General features: G+C 42.6%; 2 protein-coding genes across 2 annotated transcripts in view; both read right to left on the bottom strand.

Annotated features, from left to right (window-relative positions):
- LOC137375735 (protocadherin beta-15-like) overlaps positions 1 to 3,256 on the bottom strand; it is a 43,063-nt gene extending 39,807 nt beyond the window's left edge. Inside the window, 1 exon segment of the mRNA XM_068043122.1 lies at positions 3,176 to 3,256. Coding sequence (XP_067899223.1) covers positions 3,176 to 3,256 — 81 coding nt within the window.
- Positions 3,257 to 10,464: 7,208 nt separating this feature from the next.
- On the bottom strand, positions 10,465 to 14,266 carry LOC137375671 (protocadherin-10-like). Its single transcript, XM_068043061.1, has one exon. The coding sequence runs from the start codon at positions 14,079 to 14,081 to the stop codon at positions 11,676 to 11,678; it is 2,406 nt and encodes an 801-aa protein (XP_067899162.1). The 5' UTR covers positions 14,082 to 14,266; the 3' UTR covers positions 10,465 to 11,675.
- Between the last annotated feature and the right edge of the window lie 2,022 nt (positions 14,267 to 16,288).

Genomic DNA, 16,288 nt, shown 5'->3' with positions numbered 1-16,288 from the left:
TGAAGGTCTTTGCAAATTGTAGTCACTGTTGTAAATAAGGAAACGCAGCAGCTATTGCCCACAGCAAACTCCCACAAACAGCATTGTGATAACAACCAGATAAAATAGAAACAAATCATGTCAAAACGCAGATTTAAAAGAATGTGTGAAATAGGGTAACCCTAAACTGTTTAACTTTTTTCTTCCCTCTTTCGAAACCCAAAAATACAAACAACATAAAAATGAAATACAAGGAATTTCAGTTTTTCCCCTTTTGGGGAAGTGTCACGCACACCGGAAATGCGACGAAAGAGCAATCATGGACTAACTCTGAAGAGTTACGAAGAACGGACTTTGTTTTTAAAAATGAAGCTTCAGTTTAAACAGTGAACAATTGTCCAAAATGGCCATGGAAGATAAAGGATTGACCTTTTGTGTATTCAAACTGTCTGACAAAAACAAAGGACAAAACTTTAAAGCCAAAAGATGTTAATAGGAACACAGGAGCAGGAGTGGGGCATTCAGCCCATCAAGCCTGCCCCACCATTCAGTATGATCGTGGCTGATCATCCACTTCAATGCCTTTTTACCACACTATCCTCATATCCCCATATGTCATTTGTATTTAGAAACCTGTCAATCTCTGCTTTAAACATACTCAATAGCCCTCTGGGGTAGAGAATTCCAAAGATTCACAACCCTCTACAATACCGTCGAGGAGGGATTCTTGGAGTGTAGACGGGATGGTTTTCTGGACCAATACGTTGAGGAACCAACTAGAGAACAGGGCATCCTAGACTGGGTATTGTGTAATGAGAGAGGAATAATTGACAATCTAGTTGTGCAAGACCCCTTGGGGACGAGTGACCATAATATGACAGAATTCTTCATCAAGATGGAGAGTGACATAGTTGATTCTGAGACTAGGGTCCTGAATCTTAATAAAGGAAACTACGAAAGTATGAGGCGCGAGTTGGCTATGATGGATTGAGAAACATTACTTAAAGGGACGACGGTGGAAAGGCAATGGCAAACATTCAAAGAGTGCATGGATGAACTGCAACAATAGTTTATTCCTGTCTGGCGCAAAAGTGAAATGGGAAAGGTAGCCAAACCGTGGCTTACAAGGGAAATTAGAGATAGCAAAAGATCCAAGGAAGAGGTATATAAATTCGCCAGAACAAGCCACAGACCTGAGGATTGTGAGCAGTTTAGAATTCAGCAAAGGAGAACGAAGGGTGATTTGGACAAGTTGAGTGAGTGGGCATATGCATGACAGAAGCAGTATAATGCAGATAAATGTGAGGTTATCCACTTTGGTAGCAAAAACAGGAAGGCAGATTATTATCTGAATGGTTATAAACTGAGAGAGGGGGATATGCAACGAGACCTGCGTATTCTCGTACACCAGTCACTGAAGGTAAGCATGCAGGTGCAACTGGCGGTAAAAAAGGCAAATGTTATGTTGGCCTTCATAGCAAAACGATTAGAGTACAGGAACAGGGATGTCTTGCTGCAATTATACAGGACCTTGGTGAGGCCACACCTGGAATATTGTGTGCAGTTTTGGTCTCCTTGGCTGAGGAAGGATGTTCTTGCTATAGAGGGAGTGCAGAGAAGGTTTACCAGACTGATTCCTGGAATGGTGGAACTGAGGTATGAGGAGAGATTGAGTCGGTTAGGATTATATTCACTGGAGTTCAGAAAAGTGAGAGGAGATCTCATAGAAACCTATAAAATTCAAACAGGACTTGACAGGGTAGATGCAGGAAGGATGTTCCCGATGGTGGGGGAGTCCAGAACCAGGGGTCATAGTCTAAGGATATAGGGTAAACCTTTCAGGCCTGAGATGAGGAGAAATTTCTTCAGCCAGAGAGTAGTGAGTCTGTGGAATTCGCTACCACAGAAAGCAGTTGAGGCCAAAACATTGTATGTTTTCAAGAAGGAGTTTGATGTAGCTCTTGGGTCTAAAGGGATCAAAGGGCATGGGGCGAAAGCGGGAACATGTTACTGAGTTGGATGATCATCCATGATCATAATGAATGTCAGAGCAGTCTCGAAGGGCCGAATGGCCTACTCCTGCTCCTATTTTCTATGTTTCTATGATGAACATGAGAGGGTAGGATGCAGGCTCAGGAAAGGAAGCCAATGCTGGTGATTTTCTAGTCATGACTGGGTAGATAAAAATGGAATCTGGTAAATACAGTCCAACACACCTGGACGATGGAGGACAGGTGTTGGAGTCGGATAGGGAGGTCAACCATATCAAAGGCTGCAAATAGGTCCAGAAAGGTGAGAATGCGAAGTTTACCTTTGTCACAGTCACAAAGGATTTTATTTGTGACTTCGATAAGAGCCACAGCTTTGGCATTGTGGCATTGTCAAATACGTTATTCAAACATGTATTTCCGTGATAGATGGGCATGGACTGGGGAGGTGCTGCATGGTCAAGGGTGTGGAGAGGAAAGAGAGGTTGGATAGGATTCTGAATGGGCTTGACAAGGTAGACACCGAGTGACTGTTTCGTCTGACTGAGGAATCAGGAATACAGTGACATGGCTTCAGAATAAGCGTTTCCTCCTTTAGCATTGCGATGAACAGAAATTTCTTCACTCAAAATGCTGTGGACATTGGAACTCTCTGCCCCAGAGGGTTGTGGATGCTCCGTGTTGGATATATTCAAAGCTGAGATAGATGTGTTTTGATCTCTCAGGGGATCAAGTGACATAGGGAGCGGGTGGGAAAGTGAAGCTGGGGGAGAACGTCAGCCATGAGCGTGTTGAATGGCGAAGCAGTTTCATGGGGACATATGGTCCACTACTCCTTCTATTTCCTATGTTCTTTATTGGTTTGGTGGTAGTTTACAAGGACTGAGGGGTCAAATTAAATGAGTTCATATCCATTGTGTTGCCACCAACGATATAATACTAGTTACTGATATTTTCCGTTAAGGAAGAGTGGTTCATAAGAAGTTTTTCATGTCTTCTCATGAGTGATGTTACTCGCTGAATGTAGGGAGGCTTGTCACAGAGCTTGAGATTTGCAAAGTATGGTTCAAATGATCACCCTATCTGAATGTGCTTCCTTGACCACCGTCAGCATAATGTTCGACTTATTGTTTTCTGACAGGAGTTCGCGTAGGGTAATTTTATCACTCTAGTTGTTGAATAATATTGATTCTTGCAGCCCTGCATACTTTGCTATCTTGCAGAAGAGTTGGGAACGCAGCTGTTAAATGCCGCTTCAGTTTGATCGTCAAAGCGATGGCGTGTTGCATGCGTACGCATACAAATAGATACTCAAAACACGTGCTCAAGTGTTTGATGCGTGCTTGTCCTTGCTCATAGATGAATGCGTTATTCGAAATTATATTGCCTTGTTGTTAAATTGAAAATTACTCGTCAGATAGATACAGCGGACGAAATGCATTTTCCTAGTAACGGTTGGTACAAAAGCTTCATTTCCTAATGGCGGATTAACAGCCCCGAGCTCTTCACTGCTTCTGGGAACATTGCGGTAGTCAGCAAAACACATTCCCCTATGTGCGTCAGTAGTGCGCAACCAAAACAGCGATTAACAGATGTAGTGCCCATAGCTTTGACCTACACAATCATTTGCAAATGTGCTCGGATTGAGAATCTCATATGATATTGATAGCTCTGATTTTTCAACATTTTCTACAGTTCACATTCGTTTACGTACTAACTTGATTAGTTGGCTACTGATACTACTTTCGTACGAAAGGAAAAGCTTATGATCGGATTCTAGTTAGGTTATCCGTTTGAAGGCCTCCTGAGATGCCCAGTGGAGAAATTGGATGCCTCTCGCATCATACCTTAGTGGACAGGTTAATGAGATCTATTCCATGGCCTGCGATTCATAACCGCAATCGCATTTTGATTTATTTTCCACTTTACTGAGCAGTTGGCACTATCAACCATGTCTTGTGTGGATTCGGTTCAGCACTGTCCACTGTCTTCATGGGAGGTCGAAGCCAGCAACTCTGCTGTTGGGTGTTGGGGAGTTGATGACAACTTGCACGTTTTCTCCCTGTATGTGCTAGTTCATCGAGAATGTGCCAGCTGATGTCATCAAGAAGTCGTCCGGACAGCCAAACGTGGCGTCCCGGTCCGAAAAGCATGAAAGCAATCTGTAGAGTGAGGTTACCTATTGTTGCGACCGAGGCGGAAGTAATGCACTGTTAATTCAGTCCCATTACTCCACAGGTCACAGCATATTAGTAAAGTTTCCCACCTATTAGAAATTAGCCAAATTAAATACTTTATAAACCCCCAGCATAAAACACACCAAACCAGGTATCTTTAAAGAACAACAAATTAACTATTTATTGATAAACTAAATCTTAAACAATACTGAGATATATCTATTTCTAAAAAGACTTTATAACTTCTTATTCCTCCTATCCCTCATGTACACACACATACATTCAAAAACCAATCGTTAACCGCTTTAAAAATCATGTTTCAAATTAGAGCTTTTTCTTAGGAATAATAAAACAATTGGGTTCTAAGTCCTGGTTGGTTACTTTCCCAGTTCAGTGAGGTGACCCAAAGTCGAATAGTCAGATGCCACTCGAAGTCTCAAAGCGAGTTTGATGAACTGTCTGTAATGACTATCTGCTCAATGCACTTCAGCTACAGTATGTGTCATATATATCTTTCAACAAGGAGTATAACAGCAGGTCTATTTAGATTTTGAATTAGCAGTCTATCAGTAGAAACTATATTGAGTTTCCAGAACTTCCAGAAGCACAAACAACAGAAATCACTCCTGAGGCACAGACTTCTTAGAGATGAGAGTAAAAAGGAATTTGTTACCACTAATAATGCAAAGATTTCTTTCCAGGTGTCTTTTCGTCTTTAAGCAAAACACAGCCTGTAGGCCAATGTAGATTGTCTGCTGAGGCACACAAATCCTTCCTTCAATGAGAGCATGCTTCGCTAGTCTGCCAGATCAAGCCAGTTTTAGTCAGTCTTTACCCACAGTCAAACTGATAAGATAAGGCATGGAACCTCATCTCTCTTGCTGTTGCATGGGAACAGGCTTGTAGCTCGCACACACTGTTCCCAGAGAATATAAAAACGTCCCTCCGTCTTAAAGGCATACTGACCACATCCCCCCAACCTTAGTTTTTAAACAGAGAAAAAAAAACAACCCTTCCATGACAATATATATATGGGCAGCTAAATGGTGTCAACACAGGCAAAGACTTTAAAGGTACAACAAGCCTTTTAAAGGTTGTGAAATCCACTGTTTCGGAAGTAATTCCACATAACATTGTTGGTACGTTTGCTTCATCGTGTGAAGAATCATATGAGCTCATACCGTGTCTATGAAGTTTTCAATATTTGATAGATTCAGAGCAGGTGAACAAGAATCCTGGCACAGATTGGGAACAGCTGACGTAACTGTGTTGTGTTACAGTTACATTCTTCATCTTTGCACTAGCAGATGTTTGCCTTGTTATTATCCCTGCCAGCAGAGAAATCATAAGCATCCATACATTTATTCTGACTCACTTCTTTGCACGTTTTACTTGTAGTAAAAGGCAGGACGACATAAATGGCTTGCAGAGAGGGAAGATGAATGGCAAATTAAATTCAATTAAGCGAAGTTTTAACCTTCCCATTTTGGTCGGAGAAATAAAGGCATCACTTATTCCCTAAAATATAAGCAAATAAATGGGATAGAGGGGAAAAGAGAGTTGAGAACGCAGATCCATAAAACGCAAAGAATAGCAGCAGTATTTGATTATTCAGCTCCTCCGTACATTCTGGGATATTTTGGAAATTTTTTTAGACTCAATTTAGATTCTTGAAGAATAAGGATTCCACCCACGACTTTTAAGTATTCAGATTTTTCAAAAAGGGAACAATTCTTAGAATGTGTAGGGACGAAAATATGTGCAAATACATTCCTGAACAGACATCAAAGAGATCTTAGCTAGTGTTAGAAACTTCCATGATAAAAATCGATTGCAAACTGATCTGGATGCGATTTTTGAATGGGTCTGCATCTCGTATGTGTCATTTAACGTCGATAAATGTAGTGTAATGCAATTCGGTCGGGCTATCCTCAAGCCTCTTTAGAAGGACAGGGACATAGGGTATTCCACTTGTTCTTTGATGTTGCATAGTCACTCGAGAGAAAAAAAATGCGAAGAGAGGGTGTAGGGCAAGGACGAAACGCCATAAACCATGCAGAACAATGGTGCCCTTTTGTATGGCCTAGTTTGGCCCCATCTGGAACACCTAGTACACTTTAATGTCCCTCACATTCAGTGTGATACAAAGGCCCCGTAAAAATTCCAAAGAAAAACTACGACAATCGTTCCGAGTTTAAAGTCGTTTAATTGAACAATCTTACTTCAATAATAATGACAATGAAGCTGTTGAATTTTCGGAACAATCGGCATTTGATGTCCTCACCCGGTTTGATATATATATATGACTCTATTCCCAAAGCAATTCTTAATTGACTCTTAATTGCTGATGCTTTCCTGTTCAGCAGGTCATTTAGTTTTATTAAACCGCTACAAATAATGCAGAGTTGGAGCAACTTCACCTCACTGATTACAGCTGTTTAAGAAGAAGGTTCACCAAAGCAACCAGGCATAGATAATAAATGAAGGCCTTGCCAGCGATATCCACAACCCGAGAATGGCGAAAAGAAATGTTCCGCATGGTCACTTTGATTTTTTGAACGTAATTTGATAGATTTAGAGATTTGCTTCACTCAAACTGGCCCAGATTTGTATAACAAAGAACAAAGATCAATACAGCACAGGAACAGGCCATTCGGCCCTCCAAGCTTGCGCCGATCTTGATGCCTGCCGAAACTAAAACCTTCTGCACTTCCGGGGTCCGTATCCCTCTATTCCCATCCCATTCATGTATCTGTCAAGATGCCTCTTAAACGTTGCTATCGTACTTGCCTCAACCACCTCCCCCGGCAGCATGTTCCAGGCACTCACCACACTCTGTGTAAAGAACTTTCCTCGCACATCCCCTCTAAACTTTGCCCCTCTCACCTTAAACCCATGTCCCCTAGTAACTGACTCCTCCACCCTGGGAAAAAGCTTCTGACTATCCACTCTGTCGAAGCTGGGCTGAGAGATGGCAAATGGAGTTTAATGCGGAAAAGTGTGAGGTGATTCACTTTGGAAGGAGTAACAGGAATGCAGAGTACTGGGCTAATGGGAAGATTCTTGGTAGTGTAGATGAGCAGAGAGATCTTGATGTCCAGGTACATAAATCCCTGAAAGTTGCCACCCAGGTTAATAGGGCTGTTAAGAAGGCATATGGTGTGTTAGCTTTTATTAGTAGGGGGATCGAGTTTCGGAGCCACGAGGTCATTCTGCAGCTGTACAAAACTCTGGTGCGGCCGCACTTGGGGTACTGCATGCAGTTCTGGTCACCGCATTATAGGAAGGATGTGGAAGCTTTGGAAAGGGTGCAGAGGAGATTTACTAGGATGTTGCCTGGTATGGAGGGAAGGTCTTACGAGGAAAGGCTGAGGGACTTGAGGTTGTTTTCGTTAGAGAGAAGGAGGAGGAGAGGTGACTTAATAGAGACATATAAGATAATCAGAGGGTTAGATAGGGTGGATAGTGAGAGTCTTTTTCCACGGATGGTGATGGCAAACACGAGGGGACATAGCTTTAGGTTGAGGCGTGATAGATATAGGACAGATGTCAGAGGTAGTTTCTTTACTCAGAGAGTAGTAGGGGCGTGGAACGCCCTGCCTGCAACAGTAGTAGACTCGCCAACTTTAAGGGCATTTAAGTGGTCATTGGATAGACATATGGATGAAAATGGAATAGTGTAGGTCAGATGGTTTCACAGGTCGGCGCAACATCGAGGGCCGAAGGGCCTGTACTGCGCTGTAATGTTCTATGTTCAATGTTCTATGCCGCTCATAACTTTGTAAACCTCTATCATGTCGCCCCGCCACCTTGTCGTTCCAGTGAAAACAATCCGCGTTTATCCAACCACTCCTCACAGCTAATGTCCTCCAGATCAGGCAATATCCTGGTAAACATCTTCTGTACCCTCTCCAAAGCCTCCGCGTCCTTCTGGTAGGGTGGTGACCAGAATTGCACGCAATATTCTAAGTGTGGCCTTACTAAAGTTCTGTACAGCTGCAGCATGACTTGCCAATTTTTAGACTCTATGCCCCTACTGATGAAGGCAAGCATGCCGTATGCCTTCTTGACTACCTTGTCAACCTGCGTTGCCACTTTCAATGAGCTGTGAACCTGTTCGCCCAGATATCTCTGTCTGTCAATACTCCTAAGGGTTCTGTCATTTGCTGTATACTTCCCACCTGCATTAGGCCTTCCAAAATCCAATACCTCACATTTGTCCGAATTAAACTCCATCTGCCATTTTTCCGCCCAGGTCTCCAACCGATCTATAACCTGCTGTATCCTCTGACAGTCCTCATCACTATCTGCAACTCCTCCAACCTTTGTGTCGTCCGCAAACTTACTAATCAGACCAGCTACATTTTCCTTCAAATCATTTATCGATACTACAAACAGCAAAGGTCCCAGCACTGATCCCTATGGAACACCACTAGTCACATCCCTCCATTCCACTGCTACCATCTGTTTTCTATGACAGAGCCAGTTCTGTATCCATCTTGCCAGCTCCCCTCTGATCCCATGTGACTTCACCTTTTGTACTAGTCTGCCATGAGGGACCTTGTCAAAGGCTTTACTGAAGTCAATATAGATAACATCCACTGCCCTTCCTTCATCAATCATCTTTGTCACTTCCTCAAAAAACTCAATCAAACTAGTGAGACCCGACCTCCCCTTCACAAAACCATGCTGCCTCTCGCTAATAAGTTCGTTTGTTTCCAAATGGGAGTAATTACTGTCCCGAAGAATCCTTTCCAATAATTTGCCTACCACTGACGTAAGGCTCACCGGCCTATAATTTCCTGGATTATCCTTGCTATCCTTCTTAAACAACGGAACAACATTGGCTATTCTCCAGTCCTCTGTTTCCTCACCAGTCGCCAATGAGGATGCAAAGATTTCTGTCAAGGCCCCAACAATGTCTTCCCTTGCCTCCCTCAGTATTCTGGGGTAGATTCCATCAGTCCCTGGGGACTTATCTACCTTAATGCTTTGCAAGACACCCAACACCTCCTCCATTTTGATAATGAGATGACTGAGACTATCTACACTCCCTTCCCTAGGCTCATCATCCACCAAGTCCTTCTCATTGGTGAATACTGATGCAAAGTATTCATTTAGTACCTCGCCCATTTCCTCTGGCTCCACACATAGATTCCCTTCTCTATCCTTGAGTGGGCCAACCCTTTCCCTAGTTACCCTCTTGCTCTTTATATACGTATAAAAAGCCTTGGGATTTTCCTTAATCCTGTTTGCCAATGACTTTTCATGACCCCTTTTAGCCCTCCTGACTCCTCGCTTAAGTTCCTTCCTACTGTCTTTATATTCCTCAAGGGACTCATCTGTTCCTAGCCTTCCAGCCCTTATGAATGCTTCCTTTTTCTTTTCAGGCTCACAATATCCCACGTTATCCAAGGTTCCCGAAACTTGCCAAACTTATCCTTCTTCCTCACAGGAACATGCCAGTCCTGGATTCTAATCAACTGATATTTGAAAGACTCCCACATGTCAGATATTGATTTACCCTCAAACAGCCGCCCCCAATCTAAATTCTTCAGTTCCTGCCTAATATTGCTATAATTAGCCTTCCCCCAATTTAGCACCTTCACCCGAGGACTACTCATATCCTTATCCACAAGTACCTTAAAACTTATGGAATTATGGTCACTGCTCCCGAAATGCTCCCCTTCTGAAACTTCGACCACCTAGCCAGGCTCATTCCCCAATACCAGGTCCAGTATGGCCTCATCCCTAGTTGGACTATCTACATATTGTTTCAACAAGCCCTCCTGGATGCTCCTTACAAATTCTGCCCCTCGCACTAAGTGAGTCCCAGTCAATATCGGGGAAGTTAAAATCACCCACCACTATAACCCTGTTACCTTTACATCTTTCCAAAATCTGTCTACATATCTGCTCCTCTACCTCCCGCTGGCTGTTGGGAGGCCTGTAGAAATCCCCCAACATCGTGACTGCACCCTTCCTATTCCTGAGCTCCACCCATATTGCCTCGCTGCACGACCCCTCCGAGGTGTCCTCCGCAGTACAGCTGTGATATTCTGCTTAACCAGTAATAAAGCGGATCATTTGCCTCTCCCGGGTGATAGCATGGCTGACGGTGGGAAGGAATAGTGGCGTCTTGAAGCCTAGTAACCTTACGACTGTATGGTAGATGTTCAGTTGAGCAGACAACCCTTTCCCGTCCGCGTTGTCATATGTTCCTATTTACAACGAGGCCATATAAAGAGGCTAAGGTAATATAAAGGCATTCTAAAATCAACATAATTGAAAGGATAATACGTTTACAGAGTAAGTAGCAGATTGATAGACAAAACCTTATTTAAGAGAAAAACGTAGTTGGAATGTTGTGTTCAAATAATATCTTCATGCCAATATGAGCGTCATGTCTGTGTGATAGTAATTTTTACAATTATTTTCTTCGACGTTTCCATTGTTTTATTTATGTCCAAGTTGCTAGTACTTACATAAATAATGTTTTGAGTTAGCTTTATCGACCAATGGGACACAATTCCAAAGAAGCTTGAAACAAAACTAGCAACTACTAATAATATATGTGATCACAAGCAGGACTGAGTTGCTTGGGGCTTGGGAGTCCGACTGCCACGGTTCCGGGCCGCACGACACCTTCGGGCTAAAGTTCGAGATCCTCGTTGGAGACCATGGCTAAACAACGTGCAAAGTTTTGGTTTGCTAATTACATAGTATTATTGATCAGCCGTTGCCAATTGAAATTCTAATTTCTTACTATTCCCCCAATAATTTCTCTACACTCGTGTATATAACCCTTTAAGCTCTGGTGAGGAAAAAGTTCCAAAGTTGGCAAGTTTTGCATACAGCACATTCCCTTCCAAAGTTGATGTGCTATTGAAACATTTTAAACACGTTTCTTCCAAATGCCTCCAGAAAGACATTTATGTTTCCATGAAGTTTCGAAAAGACATCAGATCATTGCAGGTCAAAGAGTTCTCTCATGTTACATGCTGATCGGTTCAGAAAGCATATGTTGCGCCGATTGACAAGACGGCAGGGCATAAGTATTGGCAGAAGGAAACAATCACGATTCGGTTGATCTATTTTCTGCTTCAACGTATTCCATGCAAAAGCGATGTAAGTCAACTGGGAAGAAAAAATAATATTGAGCAGCCGATATGTATTGAAAACTGCAAACTTCTTCCCACATTCAAATCTAAAATCGAACGTTTTAATGAAACATAGTTTTTGAAAAGAAAGCTTTTACACTGTCGTCTGCTACATTTATAGCCATTAGGGTAAAAAATTGATTGCAAAACGGAAATTTCAACCACTAGGCAGCCAGGTATTTATGTGAATGCTAACACAAAATGCTGTACTGACGGCATTCAGAACATTGGCAAAAAGCAAACAGGCATCTCTGTTACTATCTATACATATTTGGGCGGTGTGAATGTACATAGATGTAGTTGTCTTGTAGCGCACAAGAGACCAACTCACCACAACAGTAAATTATTGCCAATTATGTTCTGTATGAAAGTTATTTTCTCACGCTGCTGTCACGAGCATTTAAATCATTGAGAGGTAAAGTTGCTTCGTAGGGTTTTAGGAACAAGAAATCACTTCTGGATGATTCTGGAGATAAACAGACAGTATAATGATAACTTTCAGAATTGGGAAGCGTCTGACGTGCTACCGGATAATTTAAAAATTCTTTTGGGGCGGTTCTCGGATTAAACACATCATTTGAATTACTTCGCCTGCAGCAACAACAACGTGTGGGATGGCAATGATTTGTATTCCTGCCCTGTTTGCACTTCAGCATAACCAGAAAAATGATGGTTACAAGAAATATAAAGGTAGTTGAGCCAAAAATAATGATTAAGTAAGCATGCAGATCCGAAAAATGCTCAGTATTTCTGGGTTGGTGACTTTGTACGGAGAGCTTTTCAGTAACATTGGACAAGACAGAAAAGAAGATTGTGGCCGAGCTGGAGAGGCTTGGCTGTCCATTGTCCTTCACCATGATGACCGCTCTTTGTGTGGTGGCGTCTTGCTCCTTGAAACGTCGAGCTGCTCTGATTTCTCCAGAGAGTAATCCCACACTGAAGAGACTAGGATCAGTGGCTTCCAACATTTGGAAGGAAAGCCGCATGTTCTGCCCAGAATCCGCATCAGTTGCGATTACCTTGGTGACCAAGTATCCTGGATATAGGGATTGGCGCACTATCTCTATGGCTGATGAACTGTTGCACGCTAAAGGTGAAACAATAATCGGAGCATTGTCATTTTGGTCCAAGATAATAATGTTCACGATGGCAGTGCTGCTTTGTGGAGGAGAGCCAGAATCCTGAGCTTGGACATTGATCTGAAAATTCTTCAGCTGCTCATAGTCAAATGAAAGCAGAGCATTAATATTCCCACTCTTCGAGTTAATCGCAATATAAGGAAATGCAGACATATATTTGATCTGATTTTCCAGCATAAAATACGACACTTGTCCATTCTGATCCAAATCTGGATCTAAAGCGGTGACGGCAAATATAGAAGCACCAGGTGTATTGTTCTCTGTCACAAACACATTATATGAGGACTGTGTAAATTTTGGAGGATTATCATTGACATCAGAAACTGACACCATTATATTTTTATTTGTTGCAAGCGGAGGAGATCCTCTGTCCCGGGCAGAGATTGATATGTTGTATAGTGCGGTCGTTTCACGATCCAAAATATTATTTGTAACCAATTTATAGCTGTTGCTCAAGGACTTCTGAAACTTGAATGGAATATCCATATCAACTTCACATTGAACCTGCCCATTTTCACCCGAGTCGGCATCCCTTACACTGATTGTAGCTATCACGGTCCCAGGCTGCGTATCTTCCGGGACTGTACTGGATACCGACGTCACCTCAATCTCAGGCATGTTATCATTCATGTCAATTAGTCCGACCATAACTTTGGCATGTGCTGCCATTGCATAGGAACCTTTATCCATAGCTTCTACATCAAGCTCACACATATTTGATTCTTCAAAATCCAGTACTCCTTCAACTCTAATCTCTCCAGTTCTCGGGTCCAATTTGAACAAGTCACGAGCCTTTTGGGAAGCGTGACTGGTGAAAGAATATGTTAGTTCAGCGTTTGTACCTTCATCTAAATCAACAGCATTGACTTTTATCACTAAAGTACCTTTGGGGGTGTTCTCTAGAACATTAGTCCTATATGTTTCATGATCAAATACAGGTGCGTTATCATTCGCGTCCATAATAGTGATGACAATCCGAGCTGTGCCAGATCTTTGGGGACTCCCACCGTCAATGGCAGTCAAGAGAAGATAAATAGTTGACTGTTGTTCACGATCCAAGGGTTTCTCTAATAAGAGCTCGGCACTTTTACTCCCATCATTTCTTGTCTGAACTCTGAGGCTGAAGTGTTCGTTTGGACTGATCTGGTAAGTCCTGATTGCATTTTTGCCCACGTCCGGGTCGTGCGCGCTCTCGAGAGGCAACCGCGTCCCTGGCGCAATTACCTCAATAATCCGTAAGGCATATTCATTCTTTGAAAAACTAGGGGAATTATCATTTACATCTAGTATTTCCACTGCAACGCGATGCATTTCCAGAGGTTTGTCGAGAGTTATTTGAAACGAAAGGGAACAGGTAGAGCTTTGCCTACAAAGCTGTTCTCTGTCGATTCTTTCATAAACAAATATAATTCCATTTTCCAGATTTACCTCTAAGTATTGCTTCCTGTCATTGGAGACCATTCGAAATTTGCGGGTCGATAATTCATGAGCGTTTAGGCTTAAATCCTCAGCTATATTCCCAACAAAGGCCCCATGTTCCAGCTCCTCGGGAATCGAGTAGCGAATTTGACCCGAAATGAGGTCTGATACACAAAGCAGGAAAATGAAAGACGTCGCACTGTTGATTGCATTCGCCATTGTTCTGGGCGGAGTTTGCTACAAAAAGTTTAAATTTCTGTCAATTACTAATAGTAATCTCTGTCACCAAAAAGACAAGTCGACCGTACATGAAAATGTTAATACTGAACCGAGAGATACAAATTCAATCAGCATTTTTTTCCCGAATACATCCACACAACATAAACGCCGTCTTTCTGTCCTATCTCTCTCACTTCGACTCTGTTCTGTGTTTCCCTGCCGGCGGAGGGGGTAGATCTCTTGCAGGTCTCATCTCCTTATTGGTAGACAGCGACACAATGTGTTCCAACCAATAACTGCAACAATTGTTCTTAAAGCTGTACTGCTTCAAAATATGTATATTTAGAAGTGTGCAATCAAAATCATCAGACAGGAGCTTATAAAATATTAACTCTACTGCTTCAAAATATGTATATTTAGAAGTGTGCAATCAAAATCATCAGACAGGAGCTTATAAAATATTAACTCATTTTACAGTTGTATTTTCTTTTAAATCGACTTAATGTGCATCGACGAAATACTGTAGTCCTTACATGCATCCGTGTTGCTAACAGTTGTCAATGGTTCATTGCCACATCTTCATGCGAGCAGTGTTCTTACAGCTGCGCTGCTCTGTGTATGTTATGAATAAACTAGACTGTGTTTATAATCAGTTAGCTGCATTATACAAAAGGACGCGATTTGGTACATGATCTGAACAGATACATTTTACTGCGCTTTTCGTGTAGTTGTTTTTAGCATAAGTATATTTGTGTGTCATATGCTCATGTTCTACATTTTTGTTGCATGAAATTAATTCTTAGCGAAGTAGTGTGTATTTTACATTCTGGGCAGCCTTTATACACGTGCAATAAATAATAATAAAACAAGAAATGCTGGAACCACTCAGCAGGTCTGGAAGCATCTGTGGAAAGAGAAGCAGAGTTAACAATCGGGTCAGTGACCCTTCTTCGGAACTAGCAAGTATTAGAAATGTCAAAGATTATAAGCAAGTGAGCCGGGGGTGGGGCTAGAGATAACAAAGGAGAAGGTGTAGATTGGACAAGGCCAGATAGCTGACCAAGAGGTCATGGAGCAAAGGCAAACAATATGTTAATGGTACATTGAAAGACAAAGCATTAGTACAGATAAGGTGTTAACGGGCTGAAGATTAAACAGCAGCAAGTACAAACATGAAAAAAACAGTGGGTAAGCAAACTGAACAAACTACGATGAAATGAAATAAACAAAAGAAAAAAATTATAAAAAATGTCAAAAAGAAAAAATAACTAAAAATAAAAGTAAAATGGGGGGCCCATCATGCTCTGAAATTATTGAACTCAATGTTCAGTCCGGCAGGCTGTAGTGTGCCTAATCGAAAAATGAGATGCTGTTCCTCGAGCTTGCGTTGATGTTCAGTGGAACACTGCAGCAAGCCCAGGATAGAGATGTGAGCATGACAGCAGGGGGGAGTGTTGAAATGGCAATCAACTGGAAGCTCAGGGTCCTGCTTGCGGACTGAGCAGAGGTGTTCCACAAAGCGGTCACCCAGTCTGCGTTTGGTCTCCCCAATGTAGAGGAGACCACATTGTGAGCAGCGAATACAGTATACCACATTGAAAGAAGTACAAGTAAATCGCTGCTTCACCTGAAAGGAGTGTTTGGGGCCTGGGATAGTGAGGACAGAGGAGGTAAATGGGCAGGTATTACACCTGTTGTGATTGCAGGGGAAGGTGCTATGGGTCGGGGATGAAATGGTGGGGGTAATGGAGGAGTGGACCAGGGTGTCACAGAGGGAATGATCCCTTCTGAATGCTGACAGGGGAAGGGAGGGGAAGATGCATTTGGTAGTGGCATCACGCTGGAGGTGGCAGAAATGGTGGAGGATGATCCTTTGGATATGGAGGCTGATGGGGTGGAAAGTGAGGACAAGGGGAACCCTATCACGGTTCTGGGAGGGAGGGAAGAGGTGAGGGTAGAGGTGTGGGAAATGGGCCGGACACGGTTGAGGGCCCTGTCAACCACAGTGGGGGGGAATCCTCGGTTGAGGAAAAAGGAGGTCATATCAGAAGCACTGTCATGGAAGGTAGCATCATCAGAGCAGATGCGTCGGAGACGGAGAAACTGGGAGAATGGAATGGAGTCTTTACAGGAGGTAGGGTGTGAAGAAGTGTAGTCGAGGTAGCTGTGGCAGTCAGTGGGCTTATAATGGATATTAGTAGACAACC

The sequence above is a fragment of the Heterodontus francisci genome, chromosome 12 (assembly GCF_036365525.1).
Source record: "Heterodontus francisci isolate sHetFra1 chromosome 12, sHetFra1.hap1, whole genome shotgun sequence".
Lineage (NCBI taxonomy): Eukaryota > Metazoa > Chordata > Chondrichthyes > Heterodontiformes > Heterodontidae > Heterodontus > Heterodontus francisci.
This window is presented reverse-complemented; position numbering and strand designations above follow the sequence as displayed.